At 46.3% G+C, this 26,823-nt stretch overlaps 1 protein-coding gene across 2 annotated transcripts in view; it reads right to left on the reverse strand.

Annotated features, from left to right (window-relative positions):
- Positions 1-3,847: 3,847 nt before the first annotated feature.
- DBR1 (debranching RNA lariats 1) overlaps positions 3,848-26,823 on the reverse strand; it is a 57,621-nt gene continuing 34,645 nt past the window's right edge. For both annotated transcript variants that reach the window (XM_069225752.1, XM_069225753.1), the window contains exons 7-9: positions 22,312-22,392; positions 22,010-22,158; positions 3,848-4,823 (exon numbers count right to left, since the gene is read on the reverse strand). In XM_069225752.1, coding sequence (XP_069081853.1) covers positions 4,142-4,823; positions 22,010-22,158; positions 22,312-22,392 — 912 coding nt within the window. In that variant the 3' untranslated portion in view covers positions 3,848-4,141. The remainder of the gene's footprint in view (positions 4,824-22,009; positions 22,159-22,311; positions 22,393-26,823) is intronic.

A 26,823-nucleotide genomic window follows, 5' to 3' on the forward strand; every position in this document is an offset into this window, starting at 1 on the left:
CACAGATGAAGTAACTAATAATTTTGGCTGGTGTGGAATAAGCCCATTGGGTAATATAGTATTGAATTTGAAGGAACCTGGTACTGTGTGGAACCCTCGTTGGGCTTGCCAGCAAATTGGACCATTCCTTGATTGTGTATTACGTACCTCGGGCAGTCTCCCAAAGGTTTCAGTGATGTGAGCGGCAGGGTGGTGTGTTGTCTCGACAAATCTGCTAGCGAACGCACCAGGGGCCTGATTTATACTTTTTTAGGCGCCGCATTTGTGTCATTATTTGACGCAAAAGCAGTGCAAACTTACAAAATATGATTGCATTTTGTAAATTTGCGCCGCTTTTGCATTAAAAAAAAGGACACAAATACAGCGCTAAAAAAGTATAAATCAGGCCCCAAGTGCCTACCATTGCCACAAACATGCTAATATTGTATGGCCAGGTGAGTGGAAAGTTCCTGGGACGTCACCCCATGATTGTCCCAGTGCTCCGATGAGTGAGCAATAAAGGAAATAGTCACAGATAGGTAAACCAGTTTTCTCCGTTAGGGTGTCGTATGTAAGGAGAATGCAGTTGTGATATATTTCGCCCAATATATGGATTCCGGTGGCATGCCATGGCGCCTATTCTGCTAGTGTAGTGGTAGGATGGGCTCGTGGTGTCCCCGGAAGACCAATGGCCGATGCATAAACGATCGTCACGTAAGTGAGGTATAAGCTTTTACAGAAGAAGCTGTGTGCTACATGGAGAAGTTGGGGCTGGGGTGCAGGAGTTTTAGCATGGGGTGGAACAAATGGAGTATGTCAGGAAGACTCCAAGGTGGAAACACTGGCATGTCAGCCAGACTGCAGAAGGCTAGCCACCGTGATACCCACTGTAACTAGGCCACCAGCTAATAGTTTTCAAAGTTAGGGAGTGCCAGGCCACCATGATCAGTAGCTCTGTATAGTGTAGTGAGTGCTACTCTGCAACAAGAGTTGTTACAGATGAATTCTCAAATGGTGTGTTCAAGAGAACGGCGGGGGGAGGGTACATACATTGGAGATCAACAAAATAGTACTGCAAGTGAGGTGGGCCAGCCATTTTAGGAGCACAACTTGTCACCAATAACGGTAGCGCCCACCAAAAGGCAATCTGGGATTTGAGGGTTCGTAGTAGTTTTCATTTAATAGGTCCGAGTCAGATTGATAAATTTGGATAATAAGGTATCTGAAAGTGTTGGGTTGCCAGGGTGGAGAAAGAACGGCAGGTAGTGGGCCAGGAATGGGCATGAAAGATGGTAACGGGAAAATACGCGACTTAGACCAGTTGACATGTAGTCCCAATATTTAATGCGCAAGTGGTGAGCACAGTAGTTATTGACAATGAGGAAATGGGAAAGGTCTCTCAAGTAAATGAGGTTGTCTGTATAGAGGGACACTGCATGTGTATGCCCCAGTCACGGCCCTATGCACATAAAGCAACAGCCAGGGGTTCCATGGATAAGGCAAATAGAAGTGACAGGTGGCATCCCTGACATCTGCTTCTATTAATATAAAAGGGAATACATATCAGGGGCCCGGTTTTATCTCTGGCTATTGGCAAATTGTACAGGAGGCGTACCATTTGCGTGAACCGAGAGCCTGGTCTGAATCTACCAGAATCCAGAGCAGGAAAGGCCATTCTAACGTATCAAATGCTTTCTCCAGGTCAAGCACTAAGCAGCCCGTCCTGGGGCCAATGCGCAGTGCGTATTTTAGGATTCAGAAAAAACGCTGTATATTTAGTGATGCGTTACTGGCCCGAACAAATCCATTCTGGTCTGCACCAAGTCAAGGGCCAGGTGTGCCAGATGGTCTGCTATAATTTTGGCCAATACTGTTTAGTCGGATTTCAACAGCGCCAGTGGTCTGTATGAATGGAGATGTGTTGGATCTTTATATGGTTTGGGTAGTGAAATTAGGACTGCGTTGCATATTGTGTCGGGGAGGCATGCGGTGGCAAGTGCTTTCTCAAAGTTCAGGCAGGCAGAGTGCAAGTAATGAGCGCATGTTTTGTAAAATTATGCCGGCAATCTGCCAGGGGTTCTCCTGGTAGCAAGGGTTTTGATGCCGTTTTGAACCTCAGTTAACGTAATGGGTTTGTTTAGTTCCAACCTTTGATCTGGCGTAAACTGGGGGGAGTAGGTATCGTGGATAGAAGGGAGTCCATGTCATCCTGAGAGGATGGCATGACAGATTAGAATAGAGTGTTATAGTGGCAATATAATTTGTAACGTATCTTGCGCTGTGTACAAAGCTGTGTGCCAGTCTCTAAGCGCTGTGCCTCTATGGGTCGTTGGGGCCAGTCTTGCCTTATCATCCAGGCAAGGAGGGAGCCAGCGCTATCCGCTGTGACGTGTGTTCTGGCAGTGTGTGGTGTAGTTCAGACAGCGTAGTCTTTCTAGGGGTTCGGAGTGATCTTTGTGGGCTTTGGGAAGGAGCGGCTGACTGCTTGGGTCTTGTAATAACACTTTTCCAAGGTGAATTAGTTGACGTTCCACTGTGGAAACCTCCCTATCCAGTTGTCTGCGTATGTTCCAAGTCGGTCCCAGGCAATGGCCATGGAGGGTCACCTTGAAGGGATCCCATTCCGTGGAATGTGCCTCCATGGAGCCCTCGTTAAGGTCAAAATATTAAATTATTCATCCGGTTAACAGTCTCCTGGACTGCAGGGTCCACACTTGCCGCAGGCTGTAGCCACCGCACGAGGGATAGGAGGGGCCCATATCCTAGTCTAGTTGTAAATCAGTATATGATTTTTTTTGATTAATTACATGACTCACGTGGTGGAATGATTAGAACGCTATTAAAGGCTCGACTATTAAAACTGCATTGATTCACTGGGGGAGAAGTGGTAAACTGACAAGCAAGGTGCTTGTCCCAGGGAAGAGTGGTGTCCTGATTGGGTTAGCTATGCAGCGTGCACTAAGAAAAGCAGCAGTGAGGTGATCCGGACCACTTCTTCTAGAATGTACTTCACATTCATTCAGTCTATCATTATTATATATCTAAATTGGCCAAATAAGAATAGAGAGAAACAATTAGTAAATGTTTGAGAGATCTTAAGTTCACATATTTCAAACTAAAGCGTCTCATTCAGTCTAAATTGGTCTTTTTAGCTCCATTAAAAGTGTCTTCATCTTCTTTCTGTAGTGATATCATATGCCAAGGCCTGGCAAAGACAACGGGGTCTAGTTTTAATGTGCAATTGCATGCAAACATAATTTGTGCTTGCTTGGGTTTGCTTGTGCTTCTATATTAAAGCCTGATCTGTTCGCTTATGCAAGTCTTGGTATCTGCCTAGCCAGAATGGTATTGTGGATGTGGTGAGCCGAGTCCACCTCCCACTCGTTAAAGGGGGAAAGACATGGGGCACAAAGTTACAAATGCTCAGATGTTAAAATATTAGCAACCTAAAAGTTAGGTACTGTTTAAATAAATGTACATACATGATTAGTCCAACTACCAGGGAGTGCAACCTACACTTACAGTGACCACTAGGTGGCCCAGTGAGATAAAGTTAAGCACCAACTGCAGACATCTCTATGATCTACAGATCACACATTTGAATCAGGACAGGGCCAACTGATGTTTTCACCGGTTATTTACATGAATTAGAAAAGGCATAAGCGACTATTGTGGCATCTCTCACTAAGAGCTTGCTTCTCTTTTCTATTTTGCATGGCCATTCTGTGGAGATAACACTTTTAAACGTGAGAGGCAAAATTGAGCTAAATGCAGTTGAAACCTCAAAGATAAATATCCCCTTAACACGTTTGAACATAACTCTGAGAGAGATTTGTTGTATGTTAAGACAAGACACAGCACATTCATATACAAAATAAAGAGCAAACTCTTAGTATATTTACTGTTGTAAGAAACTCACTTTTTACAAAGGGAAGTAATTTACCACAAAGTTCTACAACATTACCAAATTAAAAAGAAGCTGCACCTTTCTTATCAACAGAAATAATCTAATTTTGTAAATCCACGTACAGTCCAAGGTGCTTAAAAACGCATATTAAAACATGGTTTAAAAATCAGACCTCACCATTACTATAGAACGCATTTGGCGCGCAAATTATTAAAAAAAAATGCATTTTATTTCCAAGCGCAATGCACTTCTCGGTTAGTAGTCCTCGTCTTCATCCTTAGAAGCATATATTGACTGATTCCGCCTCTTAATTTTTTTTATGCCACTGTTCCCATTTTCATTCTCGCCACTTAACCGCTTCAAAGCACGTTCCTCTAGAACCTTCCCCTCCCCGTCAGTCTGGCTGCTCTCAGAGCGCTCCAGTTCATCATTGGTGGAGTCAATAGCCTCATCAGAAGACACAATCATTGAGTCTGGGAGGAGGCGTACATCCGAAAAGTTGTTTGAGAAATCAGGTACGTGCTCTGGGGAAGGCTCCACAGACTGCAAGCTAATGTCCCCATCTCCAACGTCCTGCTCAGTCTCATCCTCATCGTCATCCAATGTGATTTCGTCAGGGTTAATGGAGGTGGAGAGGCCGGATGTGTCTGTGCTGTATTCACTGGGATCATCGGCTGACCCGGTGCTTTCTGCATCCTCCTCACTGTCTCCTTCAGCTTCTACCTGCCCGACCCTGGCATTAAGGTCGGTCAGTCCAAATTGGGCACAAAACTCAGTCGTCTGTGGGTTGATTAAGTGAGACGCTTCCCGATGGTTCTGAGGCTTGTTTGGGTCATAGCAGGGAACAGTGAGGCTGAAGTTAGTAGGGATGTTCAAGTCCTGACCCATATCAGCCAGCACTTCTTTTTTGGCTTCTTCTGTGGCGCTATAATCCCACCTAAGGGGGTAATTGACAAAATAAGTTATTGTTGCATCTGCAATGATTATTTTAGATTTAACTTGCCAGTACTACAAAATACCAAGCATGAAGGTGCGGTTCCTAGCTATCGCACTTGATAAAAGAAAAGTGTTTAGACGTTCAGAAAGCTCTTATAACCGTGCCACTACTGCTATCAAAGACTGACACCCAAAGATTGACACCCATGCACTTGACAGTCAGTCCTGGGCAACCAAGGAAGAGACTCTTCCCCCTCGCCCCCCACCCCCCCATCAAAAGGAAACCAAGCTCACCATCTCCCTAACTCCCACCACCTATCAAAATATTGTTGAACATTAGAATAATATGAAGGTATGGTGACAGGAGTGGCTCCTCCATTAGGGCAGAGTGGCATCACCCCTCTAACAGAAATAAACCCCAGAGATATAAAAATAAAATGGTAATAAAGTTAATTTCTTACCATTTTATTTTTCACCAATCTGTCCTGAACGGAGTGCCAGGATGGGCCGGGCCACTGCTGCAGCAGGTAGGAATGGTTGGCTGGCTGTCCACTTAGGTTTTAAATGCACATGACTCTTCAGCCGATTGTCTTGCGAGGGTAGCCAGACGTACATTTTAACCCTCTCTAACCCAGCTGTCATAGACAGCTGAGTTAGAGAAAGCACAGGCCTCCAGTTTTCTTGAGACCTCTGAGAGGCGCTGCTCCTTCCAATCCTGGCACTTCCCTCATGCTGGTTATCAGGACTGGTTAGGGGAATTGGCTGGAGCCCGGGTAGCCTGGAGGAGACAGACGCAGAACTCGGACCGAAGCGGAGGAGGATGTCGGACAGCAACCAAGGTAAGTGGCTATTTTTTTGTGAATAGTCTCCACTAACCTTGCATGCACGCATGCTCCCACCTACCACCCATCTGACCCACCACTCATCCTAGTTGCCAGCCAACGCCAGAAAGAAGGAACTTTAAAGGTACCCCAAGGTACGACCCACGATGCAGTAGCACACCAATACCCTACAAACTGCTTAATGAGTGCTTGAGTTGTGCCTAAGGAGTGCTCTTCAATTTAATAAGGACTGTACAAAGGCACATGCTGAGAATGCCAGATTGAGTATTGCTGGAATGCTTTTAAATGGCTGAACTTACACAATGAAAAGTTTGAATCTCTGGAAACCTTTTCACAGTAATGGAATTCTTCAAATGTTAATTAATCGTACTTTTTAGAACCTCATAAGCTTTTGCAGCAACAAAGTTAAAATGCGTTCAGACCATTTAAGAAAGGCGATAAACCTGCTTCTTTGCTACAGGATAAAGCAAAAGAACAGACACAAGGATGGCTCCTTTACAGTTGACAAACATACATTTGGGGAACTAACTGGGAAAGGAAGTTTCCCGGTCTGGTCTCCACTGCTTAACGAAAGAAAAAAACTACATAAGCATTTCCCATGTCCAATTTCTATTTCTCAGTGAATTGATCTTTCACCACAGTTAGCAAGTTTAAACTAGCTGGGTTTTGGTTAATCTTTTAGTCCTCAACAGTGCGTGGTGTCACAGCGTCTAAGCGCCAACAAGACCCCCGCCAACTCTTCCTTAGTGAAGGAAGATAATGAAAAATAAATCTATAACCCCTATCGACTTTAGAATTTTCAACTCAAAGCGCCACAGCTTTATATTTCTTCTTCCAGTCAACATCTGGGTTAAAGTGTTCTCGGTCTAAACTTAATCAAGCAACCTCCTTGAAGCCACTCAACGGTGAAGGCAGTTTTCAAGTGCACTGGCAGACCTTACTAAGCTTAGTAGACCAATCAGTTAAAAAGCCCTAATTATCAATCTACCAAGCTGGAACTCAAAATTGACTTATTAAAATTAGTGGCTTCAACGATCGTAGAAACTGACAAAAGAAGGAGAAACTTTGCATCTGTCATGAACAGTGCAGTTTCAGATGACCACTCAAAGCTTGCCTTAAAAGTAAGCCTATTTACAAAGAAGGACTACTGTGCCTGCCAGTCTGTAACAGAAACTATTAGAACTTCCGGACAATCTCAGCATAGTAACTTTCGAGGTAAAAAGGTAAAAAACACATCAGTCCTTACACACATAGGTACTAGGGCCGACTAAAGCCAACAAAAAAGTTAACAACAATCTGAAGGCTCAGAGAGTTACAAATCTTGTAAAACCAAATAACTAGCCCTAAAACTATTCACCATCTTGTCAAGTCAACCTGTAAATCCAGATAAGACACTCCTTGTCCCCCCATTGTGCCCCTCTCTCATCACACCTATCTCATGACAAAGCAATACCTCCAGGCCACCTACATAAGAGCTCGTGGCCTCACCTTATAAGATCAAATTACAACTAAAGGCCGCCCCTGGTTCGACCTTTCCTGCACTACCTAATTCCCAAGGGAACTGTCTACAGTTCAGTTCAGGCCCTATGAAAATAAAACACCACAGGCCTTTAAATACGCCACAAGTAGCAACATTAAAACAGACCGTGAAAAGGCCTACATGCCACCAGAGAAACCGTACACCGCAGGAGGGGGTTCATTCCTCCCTTTCATTCTCCAATGAACTGGATGCCAAGTATGTTATGAATAGCCTCATCAGATCGCTTACAAAAACGGCTTCCCAGACAACAATTAGATCCATTGTGTGCGACTAGTCAATTCTTTCAAGACACATTCTAGCAGTAAGAGCGTCCTGGAGATTCCAAGTTCCCGCCCAGGCACCAGTGGCCATTCCATAGACCCTTCCATTCCCTCAAATACCAGACAAACCAATTTTCTATCCGAATTATTAGTTGAGAGGGCACTTCCGCAGCCCACCCAGAACATCACAGATCTTTCATCCAAGGACATCTTATCAATTCACTTTCTTCAGGCTGAAGCACACCCATGAAGGGAGTCAACACTAGTGGCATGGAACAGCGCGGAGGTTGCTATTTTTTGTCTCCTGATCCTCTTTATCCTAAAAGCTTTGGAAACCTTGCTCTGTTTATCGAACGGCAGGTCAATCACCAATTTTTGTCGAGCTTATTACAGGATTTCTTGGCTCCTTTGATAGTATTTGCCCCCAGGAAGCTTGGAACCAGACTGACATTTCAATGGCTTTGAAAGCTTGCACAAATTAACCCACAACACTCCTGGCAGGCCCACAGGAAGGTTGTCTTGTTCTGTAAAAGCTGATCTAAATTAAAATAAAACAATAATAAAAAATAAAAAATCCCAGATACCCTATCTGAGACTCTGCAACCAATTCGCAATGAAGCCCAGTTCAGGGATACAACCCGGTCATATGTTAACATTTAATGTATACAGGGAGTGCAGAATTATTAGGCAAATGAGTATTTTGACCACATCATCCTCTTTATGCATGTTGTCTTACTCCAAGCTGTATAGGCTCGAAAGCCTACTACCAATTAAGCATATTAGGTGATGTGCATCTCTGTAATGAGAAGGGGTGTGGTCTAATGACATCAACACCCTATATCAGGTGTGCATAATTATTAGGCAACTTCCTTTCCTTTGGCAAAATGGGTCAAAAGAAGGACTTGACAGGCTCAGAAAAGTCAAAAATAGTGAGATATCTTGCAGAGGGATGCAGCACTCTTAAAATTGCAAAGCTTCTGAAGCGTGATCATCGAACAATCAAGCGTTTCATTCAAAATAGTCAACAGGGTCGCAAGAAGCGTGTGGAAAAACCAAGGCGCAAAATAACTGCCCATGAACTGAGAAAAGTCAAGCATGCAGCTGCCACGATGCCACTTGCCACCAGTTTGGCCATATTTCAGAGCTGCAACATCACTGGAGTGCCCAAAAGCACAAGGTGTGCAATACTCAGAGACATGGCCAAGGTAAGAAAGGCTGAAAGACGACCACCACTGAACAAGACACACAAGCTGAAACGTCAAGACTGGGCCAAGAAATATCTCAAGACTGATTTTTCTAAGGTTTTATGGACTGATGAAATGAGAGTGAGTCTTGATGGGCCAGATGGATGGGCCCGTGGCTGGATTGGTAAAGGGCAGAGAGCTCCAGTCCCACTCAGACGCCAGCAAGGTGGAGGTGGAGTACTGGTTTGGGCTGGTATCATCAAAGATGAGCTTGTGGGGCCTTTTCGGGTTGAGGATGGAGTCAAGCTCAACTCCCAGTCCTACTGCCAGTTCCTGGAAGACACCTTCTTCAAGCAGTGGTACAAGAAGAAGTCTGCATCCTTCAAGAAAAACATGATTTTCATGCAGGACAATGCTCCATCACACGCGTCCAAGTACTCCACAGCGTGGCTGGCAAGAAAGGGTATAAAAGAAGGAAATCTAATGACATGGCCTCCTTGTTCACCTGATCTGAACCCCATTGAGAACCTGTGGTCCATCATCAAATGTGAGATTTACAAGGAGGGAAAACAGTACACCTCTCTGAACAGTGTCTGGAGGCTGTGGTTGCTGCTGCACGCAATGTTGATGGTGAACAGATCAAAACACTGACAGAATCCATGGATGGCAGGCTTTTGAGTGTCCTTGCAAAGAAAGGTGGCTATATTGGTCACTGATTTGTTTTTGTTTTGTTTTCGAATGTCAGAAATGTATATTTGTGAATGTTGAGATGTTATATTGGTTTCACTGGTAATAATTAATAATTGAAATGGGTATATATTTGTTTTTTGTTAAGTTGCCTAATAATTATGCACAGTAATAGTCACCTGCACACACAGATATCCCCCTAACATAGCTAAAACTAAAAACAAACTAAAAACTACTTCCAAAAATATTCAGCTTTGATATTAATGTGTTTTTGGGTTCATTGAGAACATGGTTGTTGTTCAATAATAAAATTAATCCTCAAAAATACAACTTGCCTAATAATTCTGCACTCCCTGTACATCAATGCTAGAAACATGCTAAAAATTATTTAAAAAAAAAAACTTGCATCAAATAATTAGAGGGGTCATTACCCACTTAATTATGATTTTCCAGAAGCCTGCACCCTGGTAACACTGATATGAGGATAACGGTCAAGACATGCTATGGCATCATCATGGTTCATATCCCCCAAAAACGTGACCTACCAGGGGAACAGCTGCTGACAAAACTCGAGTCCTTAGGCATCAGTGCTCTCAATAGGAGATACATTGATGTTATTCCAGCTAACCAACCCACTTCACTATATATAGGAATACTATTCGCGACTTACGTTTGTCAATCTAAATTTAACAACACAAAATAACCAAATTTGAAATAGAGGCGATTGCAGAAAGTTACCATCACCCCAAGGTCATAATCATTCTAAATAAAAAACCTCCCCATGGAACTAATAAATCACTCAGGAACACTAATAACCAGTGGCAACCTTAAGAGGCTCAAATAGATGTTCTACTACCCATAAATTCAGCTCAGAGCCAGATTCGTTAGGAATTTGGGCTCCACAATCCTCTTACTGCTAGAAAGCTCTAATTCATCAAACTAATGCACAAAATAAAAGCTGCAAATCAAGATGTGTTAAGTCATTACATTTTGGAGGAAATGCCAAGCAATCCTTTGTGCAGATCTAATCAATGGCTCGATCTCCTAAATTGCTCCCTTAAACAACTAGGATTACAAACTCTATAGCAGACCTTCATAAACCATAATCTCTTAAAAAAAAAAAAAAGCTGCAAACCATATGGCGAAAAAAACTGATTCTAAAGGATAAACCGGCTTTCAGATCCCACTCATGGTATGTTATTAATTCATAATAACTTTCATGCCCCCAACAATATCTAGGACAACCGTTCTCAATTTGAAAAATGAGGCTTCTGCTACACAGATTTGGTCTATTTCCTTCAAAGGACTGCAACCCTCTATGGGTGCGGACAAATTCAGCTCAAAATTGCAGATACGGTTGATCCCACCACAGTCCATCTTTTGTGCACATGTCCGGAGTTTAAAAGGAAGGAAATCTGCCTGTTAAAGCCATAACTTGCGAATAAGAACTTGCTGACAGGCCATGATCAGGATGGACTGTTCCAACATCCAATTCCGCATTTGATTCATTAAATTCGTAGTCACCGTAGATATGCGCAAAAAGTTATTAGACTTCAATCCAGATCAAGTAAGCTGTTAACAACCGTCCAGCACGTGAGAAGATCTACGCACTATGAGCTACCACTGAAAATGTCTTACATCTTTGCCCCCCTAGTGGGGTTTCAAGTGATCCGGGGGGGATACCAAGCTCTGGTCAAAATAGTCATTACACAAATAATTGTTTGTTAAAAGCAAAAACATCTTATTGCATTTTTAAAAAGGTAACAGTACTTAACTGCAACGTTATATTTAAACATTGCCATCTTTATAAAATAATTGTGAAAAAATTCTGAAGGGGGGGCCCCAATGATTTTTATTTTTCGAAGAGGGAGGGGGGGGGGGGGGGGGAGGAGGGGAGAAGAACCATTGCTCCAGAGGATTATAATTCATTATTGTATAAGGGATGTGTGGAGGGCGAAGTTGCAGATAACGATGAAATTGACTATGATGAAGTTTAAACTTGTTAGAGCTCCTGTACAGATTTCAGGACTGTGTCATACATTACATCTCCCAATGCAGAAATGTCCCATTTCCTAAAACTCTCCAATTGGGTCCCCTGTTGCTATACAGAACCGTGCCATAGTAGTGTCTGTTCCATGAGCCTCTCCAACCATCCCATTCAGCGTAGTGTTTTCCAACGTGGTCAGTACTACCCGTGGTACTGGAGGAAGACTGTTGTGCCTACCCCTCCCCATAAAGCTACTCCAGCAGAGGAACCACGCCCATCTCCCATCTCTCCACCTTTCCACCGCATTTGCCGGATCTCCCCATTGGTCACACCACAATTTGTTGATGATCAGCAGATTAGAGGCAAAGTAATAGGAGGATACGTCCTCAGCTGCAATGCCGCTGTTAAATTTTGCCTGAAAACATTTGGCCACGGCAATTCGTAGGGCAATTGGCCACCCCAAGGAAACCCAGTAAGGATTTTATTAGACCTGGGGACTGGATGAGGGTGATTTTGTAGTTGATAAAGCAGCCAGTGCAAGGACACCATTTTAAAGATCACTGAGCAGCCGGTAAGTGACAAGGGCAGTAGTGACCAAGTCCGCATCTCCTCCCTCACCTGAGCTAGGATAGCCTCCATATTGCACGGTCGGGAGAGTGTAGTGCCAGGATTCATAAACACCTCAAGGTACTTAAAGCCATAGGTCTCTCTTTGTAAATCTGGGGCCCAGGCTATCGGCCCCGTATAACCATTTACCGGAAACACTACAGATTTGGAAGTGACAAAAATGCGCAATATCTGGAGGTCTCGGCCCTGTCACCTCAGGGTCAGTAACAAAGAATAACAGGTCACCTGCGTAGAGAGCGAGTCCGTTTGAGGGATTCTTGCCCACTCAAATCCCCACACCTGTGCATCCATCTGGACCCAGCCCACCTAGGGCTCCATGACCAGGACAAATAATAGTGGGGAAAGAGGACACCCCTGACGCATTTCATGCTGGATTGAGAACGGATCAGATATGTGACCAGCGACCCTGACCGCAACTTGGAATATAGTAAATGAGCATACCGAAGGAACCTGGGGCCAAGGTTCAACAGGGTCAGCAGTATGATCATGTAGTTCTGGTGACTGGGTCAAATGCCTTAACTACGTCATCCAAAAGTATGGTGGCAGGTTGCCCATGGTGATCTGCTTTGCGAGCCCATTGGACACATGTCTGATGTTGTGGCTCTGCCAAGCATAAACATACCTGGTCTGGGTGAACAGGTTGGAAATGTGACAACCCGTCTATTTGCTAGTCTTAGCTAGTACCTAGGCTTCTCTGCTAAGGAGGGAGATGGGACGATATGAGGAATGTTCTTCCTGTGATCAGCCTGGTGACTTCTCTGCGCCGACAGCATGTATGACTGCTAGGAGGCGTTTCCTGAGTTTGGGCATGTATGTCTTGAAAAATTCACACGGCCGTCTATTGGGACCTGGGGACTTGCCAGACTGCAGGCCCTGGGGGCTTGCCAGACTGCATGCCCAAGAGGCCCGCCGAGAGCTCTGCCTCTCAGATCTTAGTCTAGTTGGGCTCTTGCTGAGCCCAAGAGGGTCGTGTGGGACAAGACGGCTACAAATGTACATTATCTACTGTTGGGGAAAGTCTTCACGTTGGGCATACACCCTCGCAAAGTAGGCAGCAAAGCTGTTTGCAATCACAGTCCCATTGGGGTCCAAAAGGAGAAGGCGTACAATGGGCCAGCAGGCCATCTGACAATATACTAAGCAGGTTACTTGACTTGTTGTCCCATTGGTAGATGCGGCTCTGTGCCGCCCGCTATGTCTACCTGGCTTTATCTATTAGCATCTGGTGGTTTTGCTGCTGAGCTAGTCCCCACTGCCATTGAGCTATCTGAGACTTGATGTCTGACAGGCTCAGTTTCTTACGGCGGCATTCCCCGGTACAATAATTTATGCCCTCCAATTGGAGTGCCGGTTTGAAGGCCTCCCAAAGGATCGCTGCAAACTCCTTAATACCCTAATTAAAGAGGAAGTACTTCTCTATAAATTGCATAATGTGTGTTCTACATGGGGGAAGCCATAGGTGCCAAGAAATAAGTCGCCAACGAAAGGCAGGTCGTTAGGGCCCAAGATGCATAGTTTATAGCTATCGGCGAGTGGTTGGATAACTCTTGAGTCAAAATGTTGGTGTTGAGTGTTCTGTGTACGTAAGTGGCCACATAAAAATAATCTAGCCAGGAGAAGGACCAGAGTGCCGTTGAAAAATACGTGTACCGTAAATCTAATGGGTGGTGTATTCTCCAGGCATTTGACAGTCACAGTTTCAACATCAGGGAAGCAAGCCAGGTCACTTTACCAGGCACGTTGTAGTTCCTTGCACATGCCATCTACCCACCTGAGGATCCATTACATTGTTTCAGTCTCCCCCCACCCCCACCACGGTTAGGCCATAGGGGAGAACTCTCCCCACAGACAAATTGATCTACAAATGATTGTCCCAGCTGAGGGGGACATATATTTAACATAGTGTGATGGGTTCGCCATATAGGGTACCCGTGACAACCATATAGTGGCCTAAGCAGTCAACCCAAGTTTCAGTGACCAGAAACGAAAGATTCTGATGTATAAGAATACAAGCTCCTCTAGACACCCTTATGAAGCCTGCATGGAACACCTGACAATAGCCAAATCTAGTGAGGCAAAGGGCTTTGTTGCCAAGGAAATTAGTTTCTTGTAGCATTACTACATCAGTTCCTTGTCTCTTTGCATATTTTAGGACTGCACCACACTTAACCTTGTCTAGTATCCCCCTTAAGTTCCATTACAGAACTCTGATAGTGCCCTGTGGACCAACTGACTCAACTATGCTCATACACTGTGGGTAGGATAGGAATTTGTAAGGAAGGGTGCACGAAGGTGCATGTGCTCGGTCGGTCTGCGCATAGAAAGAACCATTAACAATTCAATCCCAAAACGTCCCCCATTCCCCTACCTCATAAAACTAGAAGTACCTACTGCAGACTGTGGAATTTGGTGGCCCCAACAGGGCTCCTTGTGGATCTCCAATCCCCCGTAAAGTCTATTAACCTTGGAGAAGCTTACTTCATCTCAGGGTGGGAGTATAATCAAAGATATATGGCCTCATACTTACCTGGTAAAGAAGGGGTTGAATTATTATTTGTTCAAATTTTGGGATCCTAAATTATTCAAAAAAATTAAGCTGAAACTTCTGAGAGATGCTGCCCAATTATGGTTCAGTGTCAGGTCCCTAGTGGGGATTGATTATTATAGCAAATGGTCACCTATTTGGGACTCGCCAGGTACCCCAGAGTGTTTGAAGGATGTTTTGGCCACCCCAATTAAAAAGGCAGGTTTTAAACACTGGGGAGAGTTAGTAAAGGAAGTAGTCTTGCTGTCTTGGGAGGAAATGTCGCAGAAGACAGGTGGGGCTTTGTCGAGATTAAAATATCTGCAATTGAAAGGGTGGATAGCTAAGGATATTAAGATGTGGTTGGCAGTCCCAGATAGAGGATAACATTTTGGTAGACCCCTCCCAAACAAATTTGTGGCATCATGGTATTGGGAGTTGCTAGAGGCTGGGGGACGGTGAATTTAATCTGCCTAAAGAACTCTGGGGTGATGTTTTCCCGGAGTTACAGTTGGTGGAGGCTTGGGAGGTGTCTATGCGCACGCTATATCAAGTGGTGAAACCTGCTCTGTTTAGACCAAATGAACGAGTTACTTACCTTCGGTAACGACTTTTCTGGTGGATACATTAGCTACCTGTGGATTCCTCACCTAATGAATACTCCCATGGCGCCAGCATTCGACGGAAATCTTCTTCCTAGTCTCTGCACGTCGACGAGGACATCACTCTAGCCCACGCGACGCCGTCTGACGTCATACAGGCAATAAGAGGTCCTCGCCGACGTCAGTACCAACATTTTTTACGTGCATGAGAACAACAACCCAATGCAATGAAAGAGCAAGGCAACATCCCATAACCTTGTAAAATACACAATATTGCAATGAATAGCTGTAAATTTAATATAACAAACAAATATATGCAAATCATGTATGTACACAAAGATATATACATATATATATATATATATATATATATATACAGATAAATATACACAAGTATCCATTTATACAACATCTATTGCAACCTTGAAGACCAAGAGGAGCGCACTCAAGGATTACTTGGTAAGACCAGAAAGGCAACGGGGAGGCCGGTGGGACTGTGAGGAATCCACAGGTAGCTAATGTATCCACCAGAAAAGTCGTTACCGAAGGTAAGTAACTCGTTCTTCTGATGGATACAACTACCTGTGGATTCCTCACCTAATGAATAGAGTCCCAAAGCAGTACCACGCCCGGTGGCGGGTGCCTAAATGGTCAAACCAAGAAATCCTGCAGCACTGACCGTGCAAAATGGCCGTCCCTTCTGACCTCAGAGTCCAAACAGTAATGTTTCGCAAAAGTGTGAAGGGACAACCAAGTTGCGGCCTTGCAGATGTCGACCACAGGAACACCTCTGGCCAAGGCCGAAGTGGCCGACTTAGCTCTGGTGGAATGAGCTCTAATGCCCTCAGGAGGATCCTTCTTTGCCAAAGAGTAACAGATTTTAATGCAAAGAACCACCCACCTGGAGAGTGTTCTCTTGTGGACTGCCTTTCCTCTCCTCTTGCCCACGTACCCGATGAACAGCTGATCCTCCAGCCTGAAATCCTTTGTTCTATCAATAAAGAAGCTCAACGCCCTCTTTGGGTCCAGACGGTGCAGTATTTCTTCCTCTTTAGAAGGATGAGGCGGAGGATAGAACGTGGACAAAGTAATTGTCTGAGCCAAATGGAAGGGTGAAACAACCTTCGGGAGGAAAGCAGCCTTGGTCCTCAACACCACCTTATCCCCATAAAAAGTTGTATAAGGGGGCTTTACCGATAAGGCCTGCAACTCACTCACTCTCCTTGCAGATGTTATAGCTACCAGAAAAACTGTTTTTATAACCAAATACCTTAAGGGGCAAGAATGCATAGGCTCGAAAGGGGACCCCATAAGGAAAGTCAGGACCAAGGACAAATCCCATTGCGGCATAACAAATGGTTTTGGAGGATATTTATTTAGAAGACCTTTCAAGAATCTGATAACAATAGGGGATTTAAATAACGATGGTTGGTCTGGAAGACAAATGAAGGCTGACAAGGCCGACAAATAACCCTTAATGGTAGCCACTGCACAACCTTTCTGCGCTAGAGACAGAGCAAAAGACAAAACGTCCGATAGATGAGCATGTAAGGGATCAATCTGCCTCTCTCCACACCACGCAACAAATTTAGACCACCTATTAGCGTAGATAGATTTAGTGGAGTGTCGCCTGGCCGCTAATATAACATCCACTACATCAGGCGGGAGAGAGAAGGAACTCAGGTTGCCCCATTCAATCTCCAGGCATGTAGGTGCAGACTCTGGAGGTTGGGGTGTAAAACCTGCGACTGCGAGAGGAGGTCTGCCCTGAAAGGGAGACGGAGCGGAGGGCACATTGAGAGTTGGAGAAGGTCGGAGTACCACACCCTCCTTGGCCAATCCGGAGCTATTAAGATGACTAGCGCCCGGTCTTGGCGAATCTTCCTCAATACTCGAGGAATCAAGGGTATGGGAGGAAACGCGTAAAGCAACTGGACGCACCAGGTTATTTGAAACGCGTCCCCCAACGCTCCCTGCATCGGATACTGGAGGCTGCAGAATAACGGACAATGCGCGTTCTCCAGAGTGGCAAACAGATCTACCCGAGGAAACCCCCACCTTTGGAAGATCAAACGGGCTTGATCTGGATGGAGACGCCACTCGTGGTCTGCCGAGAATTGGCGACTGAGACCGTCCGCACGTACATTCAAGACCCCGGCCAGATTTGCTACCAAGCAAATCTGATGGTCCTTTGCCCAGGACCATAGTCGAAGAGCTTCTCTGCAGAGAAGGTACGACCCTACTCCTCCCTGTTTGTTTATGTACCACATCGTGGTAGTATTGTCCGTCAGGACCTGTACCGACTGACCACGAAGGGAAGGGAGAAAGGCCTTGAGAGCCAGACGTACAGCCCGTAACTCTAACAGATTGATATGAAACATCTGCTCCTCTGGAGACCAAAGGCCTTTGATCTCCAGATCCCCCAGATGAGCTCCCCACCCTAGAGTGGAAGCATCTGTTATGACCGTGGCCACTGGTGGCGACTGCGCGAACTGCTTTCCTTGTGAAAGATTGTTGCTCGCAATCCACCACTTCAAGTCCACAGCAGCATCTCTGGAGATCATGACAGCACCTTCTAGATCTCCTTTGTGTTGAGACCACTGCCTTCGGAGGCACCACTGAAGAGCCCTCATGTGCCAGCGAGGATGCGTGACCAACAGAATGCAGGAGGCGAACAGACCGAGCAGACGAAGGACCTTGAGGACTGGAACTACCGCTCAATTTCGAAACATTGGAACCAATTCCTGAATATCTTGAATCCGCTGAGGCGGAGGAAAGGCTCGACTCAATGTTGTATCCAGTACTGCCCCTATGAACAGGAGGCGCTGAGAGGGCTCCAGGTGAGATTTGGGCTTGTTCACCGAAAAACCCAGGTCGAACAACAACTGAGTCGTTGACTGCAGATGATGCGACACAAGCTCCGGAGACTTGGCTTTGATCAACCAGTCGTCCAAGTAAGGGAATACTGCTATCCCCTTCCTTCTGAGCTCTGCCGCAACCACCGACATCACCTTCGTGAAGACTCGCCCAAATCCACGAAACCTCCTGAAAAATCTGGAAGAGGCAGAGGAAGAAGGAGCTTGGAGTCCTAACGATTTGGCTGTGGCCCTGCTCTCCTTAAATCGCTCCAAGGCCGAATCAGCCTTGGCCCCAAACAGTTTGTCCCCATCAAAAGGGAGATCCAATAGGGTTGACTGCACATCCGCAGAAAACCCCGAATTACGGAGCCAGGCCTGTCTCCTTGCCACCACAGCCGTGCCCATTGCTCTGGCCACCGAGTCGGTCGTGTCCAGCCCAGACTGAATAATCTGGGTCGCGGCAGCCTGGGTGTCCGAAACAACATCCAAAAGACCCTGGGGAAGCTCCGTAAATGATGAGGAAATGTCATCCATCAGAGCATGGATATATCTCCCCAGAATACAAGTTGCGTTGGTGGCCTTCAACGCCAGACTGCAGGACGAAAAAAAATTCTTGGACTGCGCATCCAGTTTCTTCGAGTCCCTGTCCCCAGGCACCGTCGGGAAAGAACCAGGCGCTGATTTAGATGAACAGGAGGCCTGCACCACCAAGCTCTCCGGCGTAGGGTGTCTAGAAAGAAAGCCAGGGTCAGATGGTGCAGCTCGATACCTCCTAGCCACGGCCCTATGAACCGCTGGGGAAGATACTGGTCTCTTCCACACCTCTAGCACCGGATCCAGCAAAGCGTCATTAAACGGCAAGAGAGGCTCCGCCGCAGCGGAGGCCGGATGTAGCACCTCTGTCAGAAGATTCTGCTTTGCCTCTGCCACCGGCAAAGGTAGGTCCAGAAAGTTAGCTGCCTTCCGTACCACAGCGTGAAAGGAAGCAGCCTCCTCCGTGTATTCCCCTGGAGACGAAAGATCCCACTCAGGGGAAGTGTCCAGCCCACTGGCTGTATCCAGACCATGCAGTCCATCCCCAGAGTCCTCTAGTTCTCCTTCCTCCAGGACTCGTTGGTACTCCTGCTCCTCTAATAAACGGAGAGCACGTCTCCTCGAATGAAGCCTCTGCTCGATACGCGGAGTCGACATGGCCTCCGCCGAAGATCGGCACCGATCCCCAGAAGCAACCGACGCCGCGTCCGGCGCCACAGGTAACTTCGGCGCCGATGAAAGAGCAGGACGTAGAGAACACAGAGCTGATGGACCCACCGGAGTCACAGGACGAAATCCCGACGTTGACGGGATGGAAATCTCCGGGGCCAATCCCTCTGAAGCCACCGGAGCGGCCACCGGCGCCGACACCGGCGCCGAGCCCACGTTCCCAAAAGGGAGAAAGGGCATAAAGGGTGCCGGCCGTAGAGGCGCAGGATCACCCAATGAAAAGGCCAAAGGGCCAGCCGGAGCACCCCCTGGAGCCATCTGTTGGAAGATGGTATACATCGCATTTAGGCATGCGGTACTATCGGCTCCAGGGGTGGGAAAAGCCGGATACTGGGGTGCCTGTATCGAAGGCGACCCCGACCTCGACGTCTGCGACGCCGGAGACAACACCAGAGGCTGCACCACTCAATCACCGACGCCTGTCCAGGTGAAGTCAGTGACGCCGGAGAGGGCAACGGCGTCGACGGATGCGGCGTGACCGTGGGACTGACCTCCCAAGTCCTCTGGCGCCGATCCGAAGACCTGGAACGAGTCTCCTAGCTTGAATGGCGCCGTGAATCTCTACGGCGCCGGGAGTCTCGATGACGCTGATGCCTTGGCGAAGAAGACTTCTTGTGATGTTTTTCTTTCTTCGACTTCGCCATAAACAACTTAGCCTCACGTTCCTTGAGGGCCTTTGGATTCATGTGCTGGCATGAATCGCAAGTCGAGACGTCGTGGTCGGAGCTCAAACACCAAAGGCAGTCGGAGTGAGGATCCGTAACTGACATCTTGCCCCCACACTCACGACAAGGCTTAAAACCAGACTTTCTCTGCGACATTATTACTGCAGAGAAGGACTACGCAGCAAAAAATACACTGTAACCACGAAAGTAACAGTTGCTCCCTCGAAGATAACCGTTTCGAATGCACGGAAAAAAGGGAACTGACGTCGGCACGTCGTCGAGGACCTCTTATTGCCTGTATGACGTCAGACGGCGTCGCGTGGGCTAGAGTGACGTCCTCGTCGATGTGCAGAGACTAGGAAGAAGATTTCCGTCGAATGCTGGCGCCATGGGAGTATTCATTAGGTGAGGAATCCACAGGTAGTTGTATCCATCAGAACATATAATTTACATTACATAGAGGTTTTTTTTCTCCATACAGATTGTCCAAGATGGCGAAAGTTGAGGTGATTAAATGTGGAAAGTGTGGGTTGGAAAAAGCGTCGGACGTTCATATGTTTTTCGAGTGTTCGGCGATTAAATTTTTTTGGGACGCAAGGGAGACATACGATTTCGGAAGTGTTGGAGGTTGAGATCGAGATTACCCCACTATTAGTTATGTTTGGCAGATCGGAGCAGTTAATAAATTTAAGGGCAGATATGCAGGAGTGGGTATTTTATGCAGTTTTATTAGCTATAAGAGAAATCTGTAGGAAAAGGGTGGGTAGTATTATTCCCTCTTATAAAGAATGGGTGGATCAAGTGGAATATGTATTTAAAATGGATACGGTAATGGGTATCACTAGGGCAAAGAAATTTTGGCTACCTTTTAAAGCTTGGTTGGATGCACTGTTGGTAAGTGCATAGAATTTTTGTCCGATGATTATTCCCTCCCTGCGGTCTCTCACATAGTGAGGAGGTTTGGTGAGAGAGAAAGAAGGAGGCCTTTGGTTCCTCCCCGGGCCAAGGAGCATGGTTTGGTGTCAGACCGAAGAAAGACCTGGTGGCTGGGTTGTAGGAGGACAAAAAAAAAAAAGATATATGGCCTCACCTCAGTGCATGCATTGAATACAGCTGTCAATTAAAGTCCCCCCCTGTGTACCAAAATAATATGGATGTGTGCATAGTTCAATCAACATTTCACTAGGGCTGTTATACAGGGTCAGTGTTGTGCCTGACATTTTGCCAGGAAAGTCACTATTACTGAATGATGACTATTTGAATGAGGTTCTCTGAGAGTCAATCCTACCCAATACTGTTACAGCAAAGGCAGTGGACACGGACACAGAGTATTACAAAGTGTGCCCTTCCCGGTGCAATAAAGCAAAGGCCTCTCAAGGAGGGTAAAAGCACCCGCGCTCCGATGCGAGCAGCCACCAGCCTGCTCGACTCCCCCCAGCTGAGTATCTGCGAATGCAACGCTTCAGTGCCGGCCCCTTCCGGGCCGTGATCTGTTGCACCAAGGTACGGGTCGCGGCACGATGATCCAGTTCGAGGAGGCAGGGTGGGGCAATTAACACCACAGGGCCACGACACTGCACCAGGCTGGCCAGCACTTAGTCCGGCTTCACAGGCACGTCTGCCAACCTCCTTAAGTCCAGGCGCGGCAGCCCGTCGGCCTGACCGGACCCCAGTGGGAGAGGGAAGCAGACAGTACCCACAGCAAATGCTGCACACCATGGTCCGGGGAAACACTATTCCCACCACTGACTCCAACAGACTCCAGAGGGTTTGTCCCCAGCAATGAGTAGGAAGCAGCATGGTTCCCATGGGCTGCACCACTGTCTCTCTCAGCAGGCCACAGCGAGGCCGCCCCAGCTGCACTTAATATTGCTGGCAAGGGGGCCGCAACTGTTGTATTTAGGACGGTTTAGTCATGCAGTGGCAAACCATGAAAAACATGCAAACCAATAGCATACAAGGGGTGGCCTAAAGGCCATTGTTTTTACTGCTTATTGTACTTTTTTTTTTTTTTTTAATAAACAAAAGCGAAAGAAACAGTTATAACATTTTTAATCTAACCACTACCACAGATTTGAAGAGCTTTTGTTTATTGGCTATTAAGATAATGTAAGCACTTCCCCAGGCACATATCTCTTTGTGACTTACCTAGCATGGAGGCCGTTGTTTTCTGGCATATTCCACATTTTGGGTGTAACATTAACCAACTCGTTAGTGGCCTTCAGAATTGCCAGCCATTCCAGATCATACTCTAGCCTGTCTTCTGACTTACTAGGGTCATGATCGATGTCCACCACCTACAAGAAGAACAGTGAGGGAAGCTACAAGTAAATTCCAACCATCAATGCCAAAAGTGACAGCTAAATAAATATTAGAACAAGTAACTAGCAATCACAAACACTCAGCAGATTTTACTTATTTTAATTAAAGTTGAAGTGATCACACAGTACCTGCAGGAAATCTCTGTGGGGCAGGCATTTGTCCAAGGCTAAAAACTTAGTCGCTTTTGGAAGTTCTTTACCATTGTTGGTCTGAAAAGTGAAAAAACAGCATTAAACAACTTACAGAACAATTAGCCATATGTTTACATAATCAATCATTTTATTCTCATTTAAAAGCAAAGGCAGATGTGGATAAGCTAGCACTCCCATATGCCACAGGAATAAATTATTGACTCAAGTAGACGTTTACGCATTTACATTAAGGGTGTACAGTAATCACGGCCCTTGACATTACCTATATACTACAGTCTCTCAATTTCAAATGTTTCTGGTCTAATACCACTGCACCACTATGCAACTGTATCGCCTTTCCACTGTAGCAGTACATTCTTAAGTGCTCTTTGGCCAGCATGTGGCGCCATACACATTTTAAAAGGATGTAGTCTTGTTTATCACCCTCTTTAATATGTTGGATCAGGAGTTAATAAGGGGCAACCTACCAGTCCAGATTTGTTTCTTGTGCTCTAAAAATAATTTTCAAGAGCAAATGTCATTACAGTGGATAATTTTGGATAGTTATTTTTTTTATTTTCACTATTTTTTTAGGCTTTGGGGGGGGGGGGGGGGGGGAGGGGAGTGGTGGAGCGTGGAGGATATGAAGTGGAGAATAGCCATAAAGGAACTTCCTTATGTTGGGAGGCTCAATACAACTAGATCTTAAAGACAATAAGACACCCAACTTTAGTGATGGGTTACCTTGCCCCCCACTCATCTGGCTTGCTCATGCGCAACACAGCAATGTCAATACAAGCATGTTTCATGGAAGTTCAAACTTTAAATGCAATAGAAATGTGGGCCAAATAAAATAGTTGAGGACTGTTTTTTTCCTGGAGCAAAGTTGATGTTAAACCATAGAAAAATGTTCTTACATAATGAGATCTTGAAAAGATGGTCGTAAAACAACTTCAACATCCACAATCTATGTTTTTGCGTTTCCACTACATGAAAGATTGCAGGGCTTTTACCTGAAATAATCACTCAATACCTGGAACAGATTATTCTTACGTTTTAGTCAAGTAATAGGCAAAACATTCTATTTTGGCAAGCAAACCAGGAATTAATTAAACAAAAACTTATCTTACGTATTTTGGTAGTAACTATCTAGGAAATGTGATTTGTGAGTGAAATTGCTAAAAGTATTACCCTAAAGATATTCAAAACATGGAGTAGAAGAAAAGTATATTATTACTATTATCATCATCATGAAGGTAGCCATAAAGTGCAATGTTCATCCAGATATGGATCTCCCAGCACTTGAGGAACAACAAAGTTGAACCTGTGCCTACATTGGAAAATGAAGACAAGAAAAACAAGGTTTTAAAGTCCGTCTGAAGTTTCTGGTGGTTTGCTCGCTGTTTTTCCTTGCACGTATTTGTAGAGTATTGCATCCTTTCGAGGTGAAGAAGGCTGTGACTTCTCATATTTTGGTTTGGGGTGTCTGCAGAAAATGTGTTGCTGAAACCGAGGAGGTTCGCAGGTGGTATTTACTTTAGTTTTCTATCAGGAATTTGGATTCCAGTCTTAAGCTAGTTTGTACAAGGTCACTTTAAAATGTATCTTTTTTTTGGATAGGCAACCAGTACAGCTGTTGAAATGGACCCGAGACATGGCTAAATCTCCTAAGGCCTAACAGAGTTCTGGCCATGGCATTCTAAATGCCTTGCAGCCTCACAACTGCTTTTTTCACCAGTTCTGTAAAGATCAACCTTGATGCAGAAACAAACAGAAGTACTGAGTCCTACTATTTTCTTTGGAAAGAACAGGGACACTAAGGTTTCTTAGGTGATGGAAACACATCCTAGAAACCGGAACTATTTGCCACTTGAGATACGACTCAATAAGAGTCTCTTAGCTCTATGCCGCCATTGGACAGGAACAACCGGATGCAGGTGTCACAACAGTGCAGATTTGTAAGGAAATGCCTCCTTGGCATGGTTACCCCCTGACTTTTTTGCCTTTGCTGATGCTAAGTTTTGATTTGAAAGTGTGCTGAGGCCTGCTAACCAGGCCCCAGCACCAGTGTTCTTTCCCTAACCTGTACTTTTGTTTCCACAATTGGCACACCCTGGCATCCAGATAAGTCCCTTGTAACTGGCACCCCTGGTACCAAGGGCCCTGATGCCAGGGAAGGTCTCTAAGGGCTGCAGCATATCTTATGCCACCCTGGGGACCCCTCACTCAGCACAGACACACTGCTTGCCAGCTTGTGTGTGCTGGTGAGGACAAAACGAGTAAGTCGACATGGCACTCCCCTCAGGGTGCCATGCCAACCTCACACTGCCTATGCAGTATAGATAAGTCACCCCTCTAGCAGGCGTTGCAGCCCTAAGGCAGGGTGCACTATAACATAGGTGAGGGCACCAGTGCATGAGCACTGTGCCCCTACAGTGTCTAAGCAAAACCTTAGACATTGTAAGTGCAGGTTAGCCATAAGAGTATATGGTCTGGGAGTCCTTCATGCACGAACTCCACAGCACCATAATGGCTACACTGAAAACTGGGAAGTTTGGTATCAAACATCTCAGCACAATAAATGCACACTGATGCCAGTGTACATTTTATTGTAACATACACCCCAGAGGGCACCTTAGAGGTGCCCCCTGAAACCTTAACCAACTACCCGTCTAGGCTGACTGGTTTTAGCAGCCTGCCACACTCCAGACATGTTGCTGGCCACATGGGGAGAGTGCCTTTGTCACACTGTGGCTAGTAACAAAGCCTGTACTGGGTGGAGATGCTTCTCACCTCCCCCTGCAGGAACTGTAACACCTGGCGGTGAGCCTCAAAGGCTCTCCCCCTTTGTTACAGCACCCCAGGGCACTCCAGCTAGTGGAGTTGCCCGCCCCCCTCCGGCCACGGCCCCACTTTTGGCGGCAAGGCCGGAGGAGATAATGAGAAAAACAAGGAGGAGTCACTGACCAGTCAGGACAGCCCCTAAGGCAACCTGAGCTGAGGTGACTGACTTTTAGAAATCCTCCATCTTGCAGATGGAGGATTCCCACAATAGGGATAGGAATGTGACCCCCTCCCCTTGGGAGGAGGCACAAAGAGGGTGTAGCCACCCTCAGGGCTAGTAGCCATTGGCTACTAACCACCCAGACCTAAACACACCCCTAAATTCAGTATTTAGGGGCTCCCCAGAACCTAGGAACTCAGATTCCTGCAACCTAAGAAGAAGAGGACTGCTAAGCTGAAAAATCCTGCACAGAAGACGGAGACACCAACCGCTTTGGCCCCAGCTCTACCGGCCTGTCTCCCCACTTCTAAAGACACTGCTCCAGCAACGCTTTCCCTAGGGACCAGCGACCTCTGAATCCTCAGAGGACTGCCCTGCTCTAGAAGGACCAAGAACTCCCGAGGCAAGCGGCTCTGTTCACCCAAGACTGCAACTTTGTAACAAAGGAGCAACTTTAAAACAACTTGCGTTTCCCGCCGGAAGCGTGAGACTTGCTACTCTGCACCCGGCACCCCTGGCTCGACTTGTGGAGAACAATCACTTCAGGGAGGACTCCCCGGCGACTGCGAGACCGTGAGTAGCCAGAGTTGCCCCCCCCCCCTGAACCCCCACAGCGACGCCTGCAGAGGGAATCCAGAGGCTCCCCCTGACCGCGACTGCCTGTTCCTCAGATCCTGAAGCCCGGTAAAGACTCTGCACCCGCAGCCCCCAGGACCTGAAGGATCCGAACTCCAGTGCAGGAGTGACCCCCAGGAGGCCCTCTCCCTTGCCCAGGTGGTGGCTACCCAGAGGAGCCCCCCCCCTGCATCGCTGAAGACACCCCTTGGTCTCCCATTGATTCCTATTACAAACCCGACGCTTGTTTGCACACTGCACCCGGCCGCCCCGTGCCGCTGAGGGTGTACTTTCTGTGTGGACTTGTCCCCCCCCCCCCAGTGCCCTACAAAACCCCCCTGGTCTGCCCTCCGAAGACGCTGGTACTTACCTGCTGGCAGACTGGAACCGGGGCACCCCATTCTCCATTGAAGCCTATGCGTTTTGGGCACCACTTTGACCTCTGCACCTGACCGGCCCTGAGCTGTTGGTGTGGTAACTTTGGGGTTGCTCTGAACCCCCAACGGTGGGCTACCTTGGACCCAAACTTGAACCCCGTAGGTGGTTTACTTACCTGCAAAAACTAACAAACTCTTACTCCCTCTAGGAACTGTTGAAAATTGCTGTCTAGTTTTAAAACAGCTATATATGATGGATGTGAAAAGTGTATATGCTATTTTGCTAATTCGAAGTTCCTAAAGTACCTACCTGCAATACCTTTCATTTGAAGTATTACATGTAAATCTTGAACCTGTGGTTCTTAAAATAAACTAAGAAAATATGTTTTTCTATACAAAAACCTATTGGCCTGGAATTGTCTCAGAGTGTGTGTTCCTCATTTATTGCTTGTGTGTGTACAACAAACGCTTAACACTACTCCTTTGATAAGCCTACTGCTCGACCACACTGCC

This window comes from Pleurodeles waltl, chromosome 3_1 (assembly GCF_031143425.1).
Source record: "Pleurodeles waltl isolate 20211129_DDA chromosome 3_1, aPleWal1.hap1.20221129, whole genome shotgun sequence".
Lineage (NCBI taxonomy): Eukaryota > Metazoa > Chordata > Amphibia > Caudata > Salamandridae > Pleurodeles > Pleurodeles waltl.